The sequence below is a fragment of the Lucilia cuprina genome, chromosome 3 (assembly GCF_022045245.1).
Source record: "Lucilia cuprina isolate Lc7/37 chromosome 3, ASM2204524v1, whole genome shotgun sequence".
In the NCBI taxonomy this organism is placed as follows: Eukaryota; Metazoa; Arthropoda; class Insecta; order Diptera; family Calliphoridae; genus Lucilia; species Lucilia cuprina.
The window spans coordinates 61,539,924-61,559,281 of NC_060951.1; the positions used below are offsets into that span (position 1 = coordinate 61,539,924).

The window sequence follows — 19,358 nt, forward strand, 5'->3', positions numbered from 1 at the left end:
GGAATAAGGGTTATTTATTCTTTTACCACACATTTTTATAAGTATGTCAATCCGTTTGAACAGGATCTTGTAATTAAACCGCCCATGAATTTGTATATTTAATTTACAATTTCTTAAAAATTAATTTTTTTAATTTTTAAACTGACTTTAAACTTTAAGAGTTTCAGAGCTTGTACTGAAATTAACATTTCTTTTAGGTGATTTTTAAAATTGCAAATAAAATTGCGATAAATATTAAAGAATTTCGAAACAAATATATTCAAAGATAGATAGATATTTATTTAAAAAAGTCAAAATGATCATTTTTTGCGGGTCTTGAGAAGGTAGCTTGAGTGAGCTGTCAAAGAATTTCATTACGAACGAAAGTGTAATTATCATTCCTAATTTTCCTCTTAAAAAAAGGAAATGACAACTTTTTGAGAATAATACAATAGTTGAAAGTTATTATTTTTTTACGTTATTATCGATTTATTTACAAGTTAGAATTCTACTTTCAACCGGAATGAAATTCTGTAACAAACTCGTAATTTCAACAAATAGGAATCTATTAGTGCGTAGTAACCTTTGGTAATTTTAATCCATAGGTATTGATTAGAAATACATGTCAAATTGCCTATTTGGTAAAGTTATCTACAGATTATTTTATATTTCAATTCATTTCAACAAATAGATATCTAAATTTTTGTTGTAATTACGAACATCACTTTAAGAACTTTTTTCAGAAAAGAGAGCATGTATTTAATAATTTGGAATAAACAGTTTTAATTTAAAACGTTAGAATCAACAACAACATGGATAAAATTTCAATAAGTGAATTCTCTCTTCACGTGACCTTATTTAGATTTAATTTTTTTTTCAAATTTCTATTGTCTCAAAAATCTACGAAAAATGAAAGACAAAAATATGAACACTTCTGTAAGTGATTTATTAAAAACTATTTTAATTTAAAAAAAATATCAGTCTATTTTGAACGACCCCCCTAAAATATTGTTTTTATTTTATTTCGACTATTTTAATTAAATTATCAATTTTTTAAATTTAAATGCGATTTGTAAATTTCATTATCAATTACAAAAACAAAAATGGATCTAAACTTTTAAATTAAACAATATATTAAAAAATTTTAATATTATAGACTGATCTTCACAACTAGATATTTATATGTAGATATTGAATATGCAAACCGCTATTGTTTTTCCAGAGCGAACAATATTTCAATAACAAATTAAAACATATCCACATCGCTAAATTTTCACATTTTGATTTTTTTAAGGATTTTTATATATTAAATGAAAAATTAAAAATTTCTTACTGATTTTAAAATAAATAAAGTTAATAAAACATAAAAGGATATTTCCTGTAGAATGTTGTCAAAAAAACTCCCTTTAACTGGCAACACTGTTTCAGGCACTCATACTCACTAACACTCATGCACACGTTGTTCACATATACACATACATATACTGAAGAACACCAATCACAATTTGTATCTAGTATTTTGGCATCTTATAAGATCTTTTTCTTTTCCTCTTATTTTTTTTCGGGTCTTAATTATGTTTTTATATTTTAATGTACTATTTATTTTTTCTTGTTATTAAAATTAAAAAAAAAACTCTTTTAAACTCAAAGTAACAACAAATATTTTGCTTGCGTATAGATTTTTTTGTGGTGTGTAAAACGAGAACTTTTTATATAGGGTGTAATATTTATACATATATTTTTTTCATTTTGTAAGCACCTTTTTGCAAAGAAGATTTTTTATCTTTAGGATTTCTTCCGTTTTACAACTTTTTTCCTTTAAACACTAACTTAATATTCGTTCACTCGCGTTTAACTCGGTAGGCTTTTTAATAATTTATGACATTATTTTACTTTTAATTAATCAATACTTCTTTTATATTAAAAATTATTTAATCGTCGAGGGGCACAAAAAAAAATTTGTCCGTGGTTGTCGAAAATTTTCTCTAGTTCTTTTTTATGAAAAAAAATTTCGACAACCACATATCAGAATCCTGCGTCGACAAAAAACTAACGGCGTTTGTTTCTTAAATTTCGCTGGCAGCTTAAATTAGCTCAATGTTATCAGCATTTTATTTTGAAATTTTTTACCGTTATAAAGTTTTAAATTTTCAATTTAAATTTTATTTAGGTGCAAAATTGCAAAAATTTGTCTAGTTCTTATTTCAGTTCTGTTCTAGTTCACATTTATATACGAGACGGAAATTTTATTAAAAGAAAAATTCTTATTAGATAATTCTTTTGCGTAGGAAACAATCATTGTAAACTGATAACATAGCAGGGATGTTAAATTGTACTTGATAGCAGTTGCTTAAAATTTTATAAAATTTTAATAAAAACTCTTAATAATAATTAAAGACAATAATTTTTTATTTAAATTTAAAAAGATTTTGTTATTCTATTTCAACTTTTCAACTGTTAAAAAATTACAGGTAGCAGTGTTAAATTCGCTATGTCGAATCTTATATACCTTTTAATAAGGTATATATTAATATTTTTATGTAATTAAACATTTTTGTTGCAATTTTATATGGAAGAGAATGAGGGCACAATACTTTTTTGAATACAATTTAAATCGGCCCAATGGTATTCGATATATCGGCCATAATGATATTAATGATTTTAATTTTATCGTCTTTGACTTTCTTCTTTTACTATTTCTAAAATTACTTGCAAATAGACCGACGAATTTGTTGGCTATAAGAACATTAGTAGAACAAAGTAATTTATTAGTTATAAGAAGAAATTAAAAAATCTTCACGAAGTCTTGAAATAAACACTTGTTTGTCTCTTGAAAACTTGTCTTCTTTAATATGGAGACTATTGAATATTATCCCTCGATACACATTATTCCCATTCATTCATTTCGCTCGGTTTTGATGCAGAAATACGTCAAGAAAAACAATTATTACTAATAAAATGGTTTCATTTTGAAAGCATAAAAGTAAGTAAGCTGTAAATAAATATATATAAATTTTTTACCTATCTAACTTTAAAATTGATTTTAATGAATTTTTTGAATTATAAAAATTATGCTACATTCTAAAATCTTTCATTTAGTTTTATCTATTTTCAAAAATTTTAATACAGAATTGACTTACAGTAAAAAAATAATAACCACTTAACAACACTTATTTAATAAACACTGAAACAGTATTGCCATATATATAATTAACTATCTATGAACTGGCAATGCTGCATTATTTTTCAGATACACCTACAACACAAAGACCTGCGACGCTTTGGCTAAAGCCGCCACCACAAATTTATTCTTTTGCATATTTTTTGGAAATTTGAAAATTTAAGGAGGATTTAAAATATTAGAAATTTAATTTATTATTAAAAAATAGTACAATAGAGAATTTGAATGTCAAATTTAAAAGAATTCTAAATTGAATTTATTCTTTTTTAATCCCTGATTATATTATTAAAAATCCAAATATGTTATGTTGCAGGACATATTTTAATATCTTTCCTCTACATATAAACAAATTAGGCCGGCTTAAGACGACTTAAAACCGCAGCCGAATACTTTCCGACGTCGCTTTAATTTAATGGTCGGCGCAGGTCTCTGGGTGTGAAGCGAGAAAGAAATATTTTATTAGTTAATCTTGCACTTTTTACTGCTGTCGAATCTCGAATGAAATTTTATTAAAATATTGTGCAAAAAATAAATAAAAATGCAAAAATTTTACAAAAAATAAAGAAAACTATAACTAAATATTACTATTTAATTGAAATATTGTCAAACAAACGTTTGGAGGAGGCTGAAAAATGATGCAGAAAGGTATAAAAGTTCACATTTTTTCACTCTTCGCTACTACATACATTTACAAATTTTTTTTACGCCAAGTCAGGCAGCAGCAGATTGTGTAAAAAAAATATTGTATCTATGACAAGACGACGGAGCTAGAGTTTTGTGAGTGAGTGTGTGTGTTTGTGAGAGAGTAAATATTTACGTGTGTGTGTGAGAGTTTACTATATAAATGTATCTATGTATGACGATTGAATTGATTCATCACAAGATATTTTTTAACTGAAAAGAAAATAAAACAAAAAAATGTATTTTACGAGTATGTGAATATCTGAAACACAACAGAAACGGATACTGACTGCTAGACTGACTGAATGATCAGCAACAGCAGCAGCAGTAGTAGTAGTTACTCAAAAAGTACTGGTAAAAATTCCTCAGCAAGTGCCAGTCTAGCGTACAATTGTGAATAAATAAGTAAAGTGAATTCAATTTACTAAAAAAGGGGTGAAATTTTATTACAACTACTAAAAACAGACAAATAAAACTAGAAATAAACAATTTTAAACTAAAATTTATTAAAGTTAACAGCATCTTACCAGGGTGCTGAAGTGTGATTAGTTCTTTTACTCCCAGCTCGTGACATCAATGAAACAAAGTGTTGTCAATTGTCTAGAGGAAGAGCTAAATTTGGCGTAAGTTATTTCATTTAGTTTGAAACCAAATATGGTGTCAACGATTACCAAATAACAACGACCAACAACTACCGCTTTCAAATAGTTTAATAAAATAAAAAATGTTGCTATTTTTGTCTATTCGTCATGGTTTGTTGACAACGGATTAAGTTTTGTTTAAATAATTTATATTTTTTTTGATAAACAATTCCGCAACATTACCTGCAAAATGTTTATAAAATGCGCAGTTTTTTTTAAAGTGTTGAAAAAGCCAGAATTCTAATCTGAATTATTTATTTATTTAAGATTGTGTTCCACACTGCAGTGACGAGATGTTTGTAGATAGTTAACATCTAGTTGGCATCAAAAATGATTGTAGTTTTCAAGTTTAATAATCGCCTAATTGATCATAGATCGCATTGTGTATTATGATCCTTATTTCCAAAAAATAAAATATTTCGCATATTTTGGTAAAAGGATCGAGTTCAATCATAGAATGTTTGTTACGATCCTAATTTTTAAAGTTTGTTTAAACATATTAAGAACCAGTTAAGTAAAAATTAGTTTCTTGTGGTGCATATACCAATTCTGTTCCCGATCGAGGGCCTTAGTTCTTACAAACTTAAGCTGTCAATTATGATCAATAATTTTAATCTTAAACCATATTTAAACGCCTTTCTATAAACAACTTATTTGTTTTATAAATTTTCTAGACATTTAATGAGTCAGCTAATAATTAAATAAATTAAACAATATGAATCATAATCTTCATTAAAAAAAGGACTTATAATTTTTGCAAAATTTTGTGTTTTAAATTAACAGATTAGAATGATGCTTATAAATTTAACAAGAAACCAGAAAGAAAACAAAATTAAACAAACACAAACCTCAACCATAAAAACAGTGTATAATTTTAGAACAAAAACAAGTATTATTTCTATAATCGGCTGTGCCGAATCTTATATACCCTTCACCAAGCATGTTTTAAAAAATAGTTTTTATTTATTTTGTATCTCTGCACACATGTCACACATAACATACACACAAACAAATATAAACTGTAGCAGAAAGAAATATTAACCGTTGTACTGTAATACCACCGTCAAACTCTATTACCACCCTCAAACAAATATGAGCTGTATTACCAACATATGACTGCTTTATCTTCTTGTTCTTGTTATACCTTTTACCTTCGTGAGAACAGAACAGCATCCAAACATACAAAAAAAAAAACATTAAAAAAATGTGGCTTTTTTGATGAAATTTTCAGAGGTTGTCTTGGATTTTTGCTCATATCTCCGTTATTTATAGACCGATTTTGCTGATTTTAAATAGCGATCTTCTCGAAAGCATGTCTAACTGAATTATTGAAGATTCGGATCTCGCCGATATCTAGGGACCTCTAAAAACTGATTTCAACAGACAGACGGACATGGCTTAATCGACTCCGCTAACTATAAGGATCCAGAATATATACTTTATTATATTATAGAAATTACAAACGGAATGACAAACTTATATATACCCTTCTCACGAAGGTGAAGGGTATAATAATGCAATAAAATAAACAAACTTTTACTTTTACAAAAAAAAAAACAAATGTTTAGCGGTTTTTAATAGATACATGTAGACAAAATTAAATGAAACTATTAAATTAATAGTTGCTTAGTAGTTGTGTACATTATTTTGTAATATTTGAAAAGTAAATTTACAAAATACTTTCATGGGGTCAATAATATCAACAGGGGTTTCCGTATACATAATATGGTATTTGTTTATCTCATATTGTCTATAGTTTGTGCTATTTTTAAAATTAGTTGTTGCATTTTTCTGCTATTTTTATTGTATAAACATTGTAGGTCTTTTATTGTCTTTTACAGCAGTTTATACGTGATTAATTTTTACGCTTAATAAATATAATAATTATGGATGGTTTTTTTTTTGTTTCTCATCTTATTTTAATTTATATAAATATATTTTATTGACACATAATGTCCTATTATGGTGCTGCTATATTGTCGTAATTATAAGCCATAGATAAATTGTTTATATTAATATACTTGTTGCTGTTATTATATTCTTATAGATATCGTCATCAGCACTCCATCCACACCAAATTCTTCTCTATCATCACAAACAAATCTGTATGGTAGCCCGAATACCCCATCGCCTGCCACTCCCACCCAACAGACAAGTACTCCCTTGGGTAGCGGGGGCACTAGCACCGGTACATCATCATCTAATCAAAGTGTTACGGGTTCATCGGGTCACAAGAATAGTCTAAAGGGTACAAAATTAGCAAGAAGAGCAAGATCATTTAAGGAAGATTTACTTGAGAAAATCAATCTAATGCGTACGCCTACCAATACACTGGGGAGGTTGGTTTTAATTTAAATAATAACGTTATTTAAAGTTTTATTAATTTTGTTTTATATTTTATAAAAGATCACATTCTCCTCAAAGTCCGCGACATAAAAAAGAACCACCTACCGCCGAAGAAGTGGATAAATCAGCCCAGACTTTAGCGTTTCATGTCAAGGACATATCAAATGCTCTAAAACATTTTCGTGATGTTGTACATAAGAAAAAATTGGAAGTATTACCGGGCAATGGAACGGTTATATTGGAATATACAGCAGGCATGATATCGGGTAAGCAAAAAATTACTTGATTTATAGTTTGATTTATAATTTTTAATAAATTTTCAATCTTTTAGTTATACAAGCTCATATGTTAAATGAAAATAATGCTGTCTTAGTCTCAGCCACTCAGCAAGTATATCGATGTTTGGGTAAACTTATAAAATTCTCCGATGAAGTTATGCTTAGCGAAGAGTCCGAAGAATGCTCAGCATTAAATGATGACAATGTACGAGAAATAGTAGATCCTTTAGAGGAAGCCGTAAGGGTATGTTACAATAAAATATATAATTATTATATAATATATAAAATTGTTTTTTTTTTTTAATAAATAGAATCTCGCCACACTGGTCCATCAGAAACTAAAAGAACGCGAGGGTTTAGCTTTTCAATATGATACCACATCAACAGATTCTCAAATATCAACATCATCGGGAGGATCAAATAATCCACATAATTTGTTAATGCGTCCATCGGTGGAAGTTGCTGGACAACGTACCTCCCTGCCGGATATAACATTGACACCAAAGTAACATTTAAATTTGAAAACTTTTTCCGTTTAAGGATTTTTTTATTTATTCTTTTGTTTTCATTATTATTTTATTTAGAGAAAGAGATACTCTTGAAAAAACAACATCCAATCCAATACGTTCTCACAGTACCGAAAGTATTTTAAGAGATACCAGTCCCCCACCAAAACCACCATTGCCTAATAGGTAAACAAATCAACTTACCTTATGAACTTTAGAAAAAGTTTTACTTTATTTAACTTATGATCCCTCTTATCCTAGATCACATAATCCTCCACCTTTACCACCAAAGAGAATCAGTTATACAAATCAACATGCAATTTATGATACCAGCATTAATACTGATTTGGATCAAAGTACCGATGTGATAGGTGTTGATCAGTAAGTTCTTTTAAACAGACAACAAAAAAATGCAAATATATATTAATTTTTTAATTAATTTTCTAGTCTATCAGTACGTTCTCGTTCGCCGGATGAAAATTCTAGTCAATGTTCTTTTGATCATTCCCGTGAAGAGGAAATATGTCAAAGATTTAATATGGCCTATGATAGTAAGTTTTATTTCATCATAATACATCTTTGAACTAAGTAGATCTGAAGGTCTAAAACTATAATTTTATAAAATTATTTTCATAAAATAGCTAATTTTGTTTAAGTTTTATATATATTGTTGCAAAAAAAAAAAGAAAAAAACTTAATTTCATTTTGGTTACTAAAATGTAAAAAAAAATTTAATAAATTTAGAAAACAATACTGAAGGTGTTATTGGTGGTGGTTTAAATAAGTTAAACGAACCGCTAACAGAAAGCAATATAACCAAAGCAAAAAGTGGAACGACAACAAATACAAATATAGCAGCGCCCAGTGGTGATCTAAATGAAGAGGATATGGGTAAAACGGAATTACGTAAAGCGAATAATCATCGGCACTCAAACGAATCGGGTACTTGAATGAATATTTTTTCTAACAACTAATTTTCTAAACTTGTTGTTCGTATCTTGTCTTAGAAGTAAAAAAATAAAAAAAAACATTTTCATCCATAAAAAAGAAAAAAAAATTAGCTGTTGTAAACACCAATTTGTTTAAAATAATTTTTGCTGTAATAGTTTTACCACCTACTATTTCCTTATACATATAGTTTTTTATAAAATAATTTGGTATTATTTTATTTATTTTTTTTTTTTTTTGTTACATTTACAATTTTTTAACAATTTGTTTGCATGTTTTGTTGCGTTTTCTTTAAACATTCAATAACATTAAAAATTTTACTTACAAAATTTATTTTATTTCTTTTACTTTAGGTTTTGTTTCCATTAATTCTTTTCGCACTTCAACACAAAGTTATTCCAAGTCTTCAACAAAGTCCAGTAATTCCTCCTCAGAGTTGGCCATTATGACTAGTAATAATAGTATAAATGATGAATTCTTTCAAATCCATAATATGACCCAAACCACAAAGAAAACCTCCTCTGTTTGTATATCCAGTACGAGTAGTATATCAGAATCATCCGCTTTGCGTATAGGCAATGATGATGAAAGACGTATTTCTTCACCCGATCAATTTGAAGATGAAAGAAAAATGCTAGAACAATTGCAAGCTATGTCAACTACTACAACAAATACCGCCACCAGCAGCATAGCCTCTACTAGTAAGAAATTGTTAATACAAAGCAATAGTTTGGATATAACAGATGATGGTGTGCTAAATACTAGCGATTTACAGCCACCAGCTTTACCACCAAAAATATCAAAGTTGGGCAAAGAACGTCAGTTATCACCATATGATTTGGAATTTGAAAAGTATGTAATTGTCTTTTTGTGTTAATGGTTATGTTCTTTAATTTCTTTATTAATATATTTCTAGTATTACCGAATTACCTGAATTACGTGTCAGAACATACCAGTGGCAAACTAGACATACCAGTCTTATTGACTCTAGACGTCTGGATAAGCCAGCGGGTAGTTGCAATGCCATAAATATTACCAGTAGTGGTCAAACTGAAGAACCTCCACCTTTGCCAATGAAGAAAAAACACAGTAAGTTTTAATCTTGTACAAAAAAATTCTAGTTTTTCAATACATTCTTCACTTATACATATGCGCATACATACTTGGTTTACACTCATAATACTCGTTTTACACTGTACATTTTTTCATGCAATTATTTACATTAAATATTTGCTATGTATTTGTTTGATTTAACATTATTAATCGTCTAAAACCAAAGAAGGAATGTGTTTTTTTAAAAACTCTTTTAAAAATGTTAAGATATTTATTTAAACCTTTTGAACTTAAGGTCAAATTCATAAGTTTATAGAACTGACAATAGACAAGACAATAGACTCCAGACTAGACTATAGACTGCAGTATAGGCTAGACTATAGACTGCAGTATAGGCTAGACTATAGACTAGACTATAGACTAGACTATAGACTAGACTATAGACTAGCCTATAGACTAGACTATAGACTAGACTATAGACTAGACTATAGACTAGACTATAGACTAGACTATAGACTAGACTATAGACTAGACTATAGACTAGACTATAGACTAGACTATAGACTAGACTATAGACTAGACTATAGACTAGACTATAGACTAGACTATATACTGGAGTATAGACTAGACTATAGACTAGACTATAGACTAGACTATAGACTAGACTATAGACTAGACTATAGACTAGACTATAGACTAGATTATAGACTATAGACTAGGCTATTGACTAGACTATAGACTAGACTATAGACTAGACTATAGACTAGACTATAGACTAGGCTATAGACTAGACTATAGAGTAGACTATAGACTAGACTATAGACTAGGCTATTGACTAGACTATAGACTAGACTATAGACTAGGCTATAGACTAGACTATAGAGTAGACTATAGACTAGACTATAGACTAGACTATAGACTAGACTATGGACTAGACTATAGACTGGAGTATAGACTGGAGTATAGACTAGACTATAGACTAGACTATAGACTAGACTATAGACTAGACTATAGACTAGACTATAGACTAGACTATAGACTATAGACTAGACTATATACTAGACTACGAGACAGTGTTTTTAACATTTGATTAAATTTGCATGGGTAAACAGGAATCTCTTTTCATAGGTTATATCTTGCAAAATATTTCAAGTCTTGCAATTTTACCACAATTTATAGGAAACTTTCTTGCAATTTGCTAGTACACAACAAAACTATACCGAAAACTATCATTGCAATCAACAAAATTTTCGTGTTTTACATAAAATAACTTATTTTAAAAGTATTATAGGAAACTGGAATTACAACACCTATCTTAATTTTTAATAAAACCAAAGAAAAAGAGTTTAGGAAAAATGCAAGACTAAAGCAGTTAATTGTTTAATAAATAAATTTTCCTCAAAGTAAATGTTTTTAAAGTTAAACTTTTTTTGTTGTAAACTAATTCTGTAAATATCGATGGTATTTTTTTGCAAATATTTTCTAAAAATCTTAAAACTATTTGCTCATCTGCTAAAACAATACAAAGATCATGCTATAAATAATTACAATTATAAACCATACATTTGATCGATTGCTTATTATTCCTAAAAAAGAAACATCAATTACATTATTACAAAAAAATATCCTCCATTAAAACAGTAACAAAGAAACACCTGTAATCTTATAACAAACAAATTATTCTTAAGAAAATGTAATTGTCTTAACGTTTTTGTGTAAATTTTATTCGTTTTTATTTTCAAATCAAACAAAAAAAAAATAAAACAAAACTACTTTCTAGTGTTTCAAAGTGTGGCATTTTCAGGTAAGTTTAGTTAGAAAATGAAAAATTAGTGTTTTGAAAAGGCCACCCACTAGCCAATATGCTTTCTTTCAAACTTAAAAATTGTAAAAATAAGTATTTAAATGTTTGGCTTTTAGTATGTATTAAACAAAAAAAAAATAATAATATTAAATGTTAATTAATACTAATAAAACCCCTTTTATATTTGTTTGTATCTTTTGTGACAGTCTTGGCCTATATGGAAATATGTTCAGCCTCAACACAACAACATCGTCACACTATATCGGATTGTAATTTAAACCGAAACATAACACACAGTCAAACCATGAAGTAGGTTATTTTTAACAGCTTTTTCTTGTTGTTTTTGATTTTTTACATAATTTGTTATTGAAAACAATTTTAGTATTGCTACATTTGCCAAAGAGGAATTTGTTGGCGGCGATTTAAATGAAACCCCACCTGCTTTACCACCGAAAAATCATAAACAAATTCTAAGAAATTCAACATCACCGATACCACCCACTATTATAACAACACCACCGCCTAGTCCAAAACCAAAACATTTATCATCTGATCATCGTATCCTAATGGGTTCGGGAGCGGGTAATGAAATGATGACTACCTTATCGGAAGAAGTGGGTGATCAATATGATGATGAGAGTGGAGGCAATATTTTACATTCTCATGAATTACAAAATGTTTACGATACGTCCATGCAGCAACAAGGTACAAATTCAATGTCATCATCGCCCTGCGATAAAGTGACAGGACCGAACGGTGATTATACATCAAGTGAAATGGAAGAAATGGTCAATTATAATAACTATAATAGAAAGGTAAGTATGGGAGAAAAAAACCTTTGAGTGTAAAACTATTAAGTAAGGATAATAGAAAAAAGGACTATAGACAAGAATATAGATTAAACTATAGACAAGGACAATACTATAGTCTGGACTATAGACAAGAATATAGTGTGGACTATAGGCAAGACTATAGTGTGGAATATAGACAAGACTATAGTCTGGACTATAGACAAAACTATAGTCTGGACTATAGACAAGACTATAGTCTGGACTATAGACAAGACTATAGTCTGGATTAAAGACAAGACTATAGTCTAGACTATAGACAAGACTATAGTCTGGATTAAAGACAAGACTATAGTTTGGACTATAGACAAGACTATAGACAAGACTATAGACAAGACTATAGTCTGGACTATAGACAAGACTATAGTCTGGACTATAGACAAGACTATAGTCTGGACTATAGACAAGACTATAGTCTGGACTATAGACAAGAGTATAGTGTGGACTATAGTCTGGACTATAGACAAGACTATAGTCTGGACTATAGTCTGGACTATAGACAAGACTATAGTCTGGACTATAGTAGTCTTGTCTAAAGGACTGTAGACAATACTACAGTTTGGGCTATAGTCTGGACTATTTATAAGACAAGACTATAGTCTGGACTATAGACAAGAATATAGATTAAACTATAGACAAGACAATAGTCTGGACTATAGACAAGATTATAATCTGGGCTATAGACAAGACTGAACTATAGATAAGTCTATGGTTAATACTACCGACAATACTATATTAAGGACTAAGAAAATGTATTATATATACAAGTCTATAGTCGGGAAGATGTCTAATTTATTTATTATTTTTTTTTTTTTTTTTTTTTTTTTTTTTTTTTTTTTTTTTGACACAGAGTCCCATGTGTACCGAAGAAATCAATCAACTGCCGAATATATTGGAAGAGGTTGATATTACCCCTTATTTAGTATTCAAAAAAGACAATGAGGATGGTCCAGAGATAAAGGGAGGCCATATAGATGCTTTAATTGTTCATGCAAGTCGTGCAAGTCAAAAAGAAAGTAAGATAAACATTCAATTTTTAAGCCACAAAAATTCTACTAAACACATAAAATATATTTCTTCCGACATGAAGCTTTTAGTGAAGCATTTATAACAACGTTCCGTACATTTATACAACCCATCGATTTAATTGAAAAGTTAACCCATCGTTATACGGTATTCTTTTGTCAATCAAATGATCAAAAACAAAAAGCGGCAAAGGAAACATTTTCGCTATTAGTACGAGTTGTGAATGATTTAACGTAAGTTTTTATAAAAAAAAAACTTTCGAAAAAAATAAAAATAATATATAAAAATACTATTATTTAACTTTTGCAGCTGCACCGATTTAACTTGTGCAAATCTACTTACTTTATTAGTGGAATTTGTGTACGAATTAGTATGTGCCGGTCAATTATATTTGGCCAAACTACTGCGTAAACAAATTGAAGAAAAGGTAGGTGGTTACCCTTAACTTTCTCTTTCTTTTTTTTTTGTAAAAAAAACAATTTCTCTTTTTTTAACTCTTTATTAGGTTAATTTATATAAGAAGTCACGTTTGCCTGCCTATCCCATCAACACAATGTTTTCCACGGTCACCGTACAGCCCAGTCTGCTCGATTTTAAGGCTTTGGAAATTGCCAAACAAATGACCCTACTGGATGCTGAACTATTTCAGAAAATTGAAATACCTGAAGTTTTAATATTTGCCAAAGATCAATGTGAAGAGAAATCACCAAATTTAAATAAATTCACTGAACACTTTAATAAAATGTCCTATTGGGCACGTTCGAAAATACTGATGTTACAATGTGCCAAAGAACGAGAGAAATATGTAGAGAAATTTATTAAGATAATGATACATTTGAAGAAGATTCATAATTATAATTCATATTTGGCCTTATTATCGGCGTTGGATTCATCGCCCATTAGAAGGTAAGTTAGAGACTAATCGCAGTTGTGTCTAGATAAAGTCTTACAATGAATCAAAGTGTTTAGATTATAAATTTTTGCAAATTTTCAAAAAAGTAAAAAAAATACTAAAAATTACTTTTGCCCTTTTCTTATAAATGTGCAAAAGTGGGCGCCAAAAAAGGTCAGGAAATCATTTTTCTCCCAAATATAAGAGAGTTGGCGGATAAAAAGTACAGGAGGTCACACTTAGTCATGCGTAGGGTTCTATAGTTGAAAAGAAAAGTCGACTTTTTGCATTTAGGTACTAAAAAAAAGTACTTTTTGTCAAAGTACCAAAAAGTACTTTTGTAGTTTTCCTATAAATATACAAAAGAAGTTGAAATAAGGGATGGGTAATCGCTGCTAGTTGTGTCTAGATAAATTTCCAACAATTAGAAGTCTTAACAGTTTTCTTTTGCAACAACGAAAAAGCACGAAAAAACGTTGGTACTTTTGTACCAACGAAAAGAAGTACAGACGGTCACTCTTAGTTATATCTAGGTTAATGTCTAATAGTTAAAAGTCTTAACAATATCCTTTGGTAGAAATTATTGTAAAATTCCAAAAAAAAAAACACTTAAAAGTACTTTTGTCAAAGTACCAAAAAGTACCTTTATACTTTTTCTACAAATATCCTAAAGAAGCTGAAATGAGATATGTGTCTAGATACATTATCAACGAATATAAATCTAAAAAGTTTCCTTTTGCAACAACTATGGCGATTTTTCGAAAAAGCACTAAAAATCGTTGGTACTTTTCTACCAAAAATGCGGGAGTTGGCAAAAAAGAAGTACAGGCGGTTACTCTTAGTCCTAAAGAAACTGAAATACGGTATGGGAGATCAATGCTAGTTGTGTCTAGATGAATTTCCAAAGAGAAGTCTAAACAGTTTTATTTTGCAACAACTATGGCATTTTTTTCGAAAAAGCACTAAACAAATTTTGGTACTTTTCTCCGAAATATTCGAGAGTTGGCGAAAAAGAATTACAGGCGGTCACTCTTAATCATAACTAAGTGAATGTCAAATAGTTAAAAGTCTTAACAATAACCTTTGATAGAAATTATTGTGAAATTTCAAAAAAGCACTCAAAAGTACTTTTTTGAAAGTAGCAAAAAATATTTTATACTTTTTCTACAAATATCCTTAAGAAACTAATGAATTTTTAATAACATTTTAAGAAATTTTTAAAATTTTAATTTATTTTTTTTTAACCAAATTTATTTTCATTTCAGACTTGAATGGAATAAATCGATTAAGGAAAATATACAAAATAATTGTAATATAATTGATTCAAGTTCGAGCTTTCGCAATTACCGTCAAGCACTGGCAGATACACAACCCCCTTGTATACCCTATATGTAAGTAATCTTTAAAAGGAAAACTTGTTATGAAAACTACTAAATTCTATAAAATATTTTTCAGTGGCCTTGTTCTACAAGATCTTACCTTTGTGCATGTGGGCAATCCAGACTATTTAAAAGACGGCATTATAAACTTTTCCAAGCGTTGGCAACAGTATAATATTATTGTAAATATGAAACGTTTTAAAAAAGGGTAAGTTATTTTAAATGGCATTTTTCGATTGTGTTTTATTAATTAAGGTTTTTTGTTTTATTATTTATATTAATAAATAGCTCTTATACATATCGACGCAACGAACGTATTATAAGATTCTTTGATAATTTTGAAAACTTCTTAGGTGAAGAAGATATGTGGCAAATTTCAAAAACCATTAAGCCTTAAGGCGAATGTAATATAATTAGTGCATAAATAAATCTACACACATGCGTAAATATTTAAGAAGAATCACTAAAACAAAACAGAAAAACATATAAAACAGCAACATAAAAACAGGAAATGTCAATCTCTAAACTACATACATACACGTACACACATAAAACAAAACAAAAATTTATAAAATTTTCCAAAAAAAAAGAAACACACATTAACAAACAAAAAAGTATCTATGATAAAAAAGTCTAATTTTACTTGCACAACGAATGATGAACGATGTTAAAACACACACAAACACACTCCTTCTCCTCCTCCCACACAAAATGGTTTTATAAAAATGAAGTGTTTGGTATTTCCTTTTTTTTTGCATGCTTAAAGTAGAAATTACTTTTAATCTTTAAAATATTTCTATATATTTTTTTAACCCTTTAGCTTTTAACAATTGTAAGTTATTTTTTATTTCTTAATTAATAAACTATTTATTTCTTACAATGGGGAAAGTAACGGCTTTAAACCCCAGGGGGCTTATTGTGTTAATATGTCCCTTAATCTAAGTCTTTATACTGATTTTTTTATTGAACAATTTTTATAAATAAGTGTAAATTATTGTATGTAATTATAAGATTTTACAAATAACATTTTTTTATATAAAATTTACCGTTTCAAAACTATTTTTGTTTTGAATTTTATTATTTATAAAGAGTTTAATTTACTAGTATAAATACTAAAGATTTTGTATTTTTCAAATAAAATTTGCAAAGAAAGTTTTTGCTTAAACAAAAAAAATGTTTCTTAGTCAAATTCTACTTTGCTGTTAAAAGAAGTTTCTCTTTAAAACAAAGTTAAAAACCAAATTTTTAACTAGACTATAGAACAGTATATTGTCTAGACTATAGAACAGTCTATAGTCTAGACTATAGAACAGTCTATAGTCTAGAATATAGAACAGTCTATAGTCTAGAATATAGAACAGTCTATAGTCTAGACTATAGAACAGTCTGTTCTATAGAGTGTTCTATAGTCTAGACTATAGACTGTTCAGTAGTATAGACTATAGACTGTAGACTATTGTCTAGTCGATAGTTCATAGTCTAGACTATAGAAAAGTCTGTAGAGAATAGAAATCGAACAGTCTATAGTCTAGACTATAGAACTGTCTATAGCCTAGACTGTAGAACAGCCTGTTCTATAATCTAGACAATAGACTACTCTGTAGTTTAGAATATAGACAGAACAGTCTATAGTCTAAACTATAGAACAGTCTATAGTGCAGTCGATGGAACAGTTTATAGTCTAGACTATAGAACAGTCTAGACTATAAAACAGTTTATAGTCTAGACTATAGAACAGTCTACAGTCTAGACTATAGAACAGTCTATAGTCTAGACTATGGAACAGTAAATAGTCTAAAAACTAGACTATAGAACAGTCTATAGTCTAGACTATAGAAGAGTCTATAGTCTAGAATATAGAACAGTCTATAGTCTATTCTAGACTATATAAAATACTTGACTAGAGAATAGAATAGAGCAGCCTATACTTTAGACTACAAAAAATTTTTAACTTTTTCACATCACATTTTAATATTCTTTAAAATTAACATTTAATTTTATAAAATTTTCTACTAAAGGGTTGAAAACTATTTAAAATTTTATTATTTACAGCACTTTTCTCCTCCAAAAATTAAAAAAAAAAGAAAAACAACACAAAAAATAAACAAATATTGTACAAATGTTGCTTTTAAATATATACATATATAGACATATAAACAAAACTACTACATATATAGAGAGTAATTTAATAATAAGTTCATTTGTGGTTTTTAGTTGTATTATTTTTTTAATTTAAAATCATCATCCACATCCAAAACAAACCACAAAAAGACAAAGAAACAATCTTAGCAACAATCATTTGTCATTTTAGTACACATTTGCCAGAGAAATGTATCTATTATTCATGCAATTTCCTAAAAACAAACATTTCTATTATCTATTCAGAAATCTCATAAACATAAACAAATAAACACTCATACACACACATGGAATCAAGACTGTCTTTATTAGATGTAAATACATAAAAAAAATTATATATATGTATACTTAAGTATATGATTTATATTTTATTTTTATTATTTTTTTTAAATTGTCTTATAAAGAAAGTATTGCAAAAATTATATAATAATTTTTCTAAAAAAAAGAAATAGTTTTGATTATAGAATAGTATAGTCCTATAGAATGATCTGCTTTTCGATCTATAGGGTGATTTATTATTTCAACTATAGTTAACATATTGGTCTATAGTTTAAACTATAGGATGGTCTATAATATATTGGTTTATATACCAGGCTATAGTCCCTAATTAAGACTATATAATATTTCATATAATTCTTAATTACAGACAATAGATTGATCTATATATTTCAGACAATAGAATGATCTGTCCTAGGTTATATATAATGATCTATTGTCTGAAATATAATAATCTATAAACCCAAGTTATAGATTTATCTATAATCTAAAGATTTATAGTCCAGACAAAGAATACAAAAATGTTATCTATAATACAAACTATAGCATGAACTTAAATAAAGACTATAGATTGGACTATAGTCCACACTATAGTATAACTTAAAGCTGTTTTTTTAATTTGTATTATATAATAACATTTTCAATTTCATTTTAATAAAAATAAGTTAAAGTGTTTACACATAAACTATTTCAATCACTAAAATCTATTAAAATTTTGTTAAACATTAAATTTATATTCGATATTTTTCATATTGTTTCGATTTTTTTATTATTTAACAATTACGTTTCTACCGGCACTTATCTTTTAATTATTTAACTTAAGAATGTAAAAGAAAATCATTATAAACATAAATATATATATAAATACTTTCATTGCATTATAAACATATATTTATATTAAATTAATTTATATTATAAAAAAAACAACAAAAAATATGTTTATTTTTATACTCAAAATATTAAAATAAAAATTTAAACTAAAATAAATTTTATAAATATAAACTTAAATTCAAAACAGACTGTTTCCAAAACCAAACAATCATGTAAAATTTGAAATAAATATTAAACAAATATTTCATATGCATAACATTTCAAAATTCAGCTTCTAGACTCTAAATGATCAGTTGTTCAAAAATGTTTAAATTATGCTAATTTTAGTGGCCATAACTTTTTTAAAAATTTGACTTCATTACTAACTGGATATTAAGAGTGTAGGAGTTACATGGTTTTGAAATTAATATTTACAATATTTTTTTTTATTAATATTTATTTGTTTTTCATTTATGTTGTGTATTTTTGTGTGCAATTTTGTTTTTGTTTTTCTTTTTGTAACTGATATTAGTATGTAGATTTTGAAAATTTTTATTTTTATTCAAAAAAA

The 19,358-nt window shown here is 27.9% G+C and overlaps 2 protein-coding genes across 3 annotated transcripts in view; one reads left to right on the forward strand and one right to left on the reverse strand.

Moving 5' to 3' along the window:
- LOC111678828 (disks large 1 tumor suppressor protein) overlaps window positions 1–1,962 on the reverse strand; it is a 60,492-nt gene extending 58,530 nt beyond the window's left edge. The window contains exon 1 of one of the 2 annotated variants that reach the window (XM_023440250.2): window positions 1,739–1,962. The gene's annotated coding sequence lies outside the window, so the exon portion shown is untranslated. Of the gene's footprint in view, window positions 1–1,421; window positions 1,440–1,738 lie in introns of those variants that run through there. The other variant, XM_046946704.1, reaches the window with a different exon arrangement.
- Window positions 1,963–3,475: 1,513 nt separating this feature from the next.
- LOC111678838 (guanine nucleotide-releasing factor 2) lies at window positions 3,476–16,621 on the forward strand. Its single transcript, XM_046946206.1, has 21 exons — window positions 3,476–3,805; window positions 6,530–6,821; window positions 6,889–7,094; window positions 7,160–7,350; window positions 7,418–7,611; window positions 7,691–7,798; window positions 7,874–7,993; window positions 8,060–8,163; window positions 8,357–8,554; window positions 8,914–9,412; window positions 9,477–9,649; window positions 11,394–11,417; window positions 11,624–11,726; window positions 11,800–12,232; window positions 13,116–13,281; window positions 13,356–13,524; window positions 13,601–13,718; window positions 13,797–14,197; window positions 15,449–15,574; window positions 15,639–15,770; window positions 15,851–16,621. Exons 1-21 carry the CDS (start codon window positions 3,793–3,795, stop codon window positions 15,957–15,959), a joined length of 3,879 nt encoding a protein of 1,292 aa, XP_046802162.1. The 5' UTR covers window positions 3,476–3,792; the 3' UTR covers window positions 15,960–16,621.
- Window positions 16,622–19,358: the final 2,737 nt, after the last annotated feature.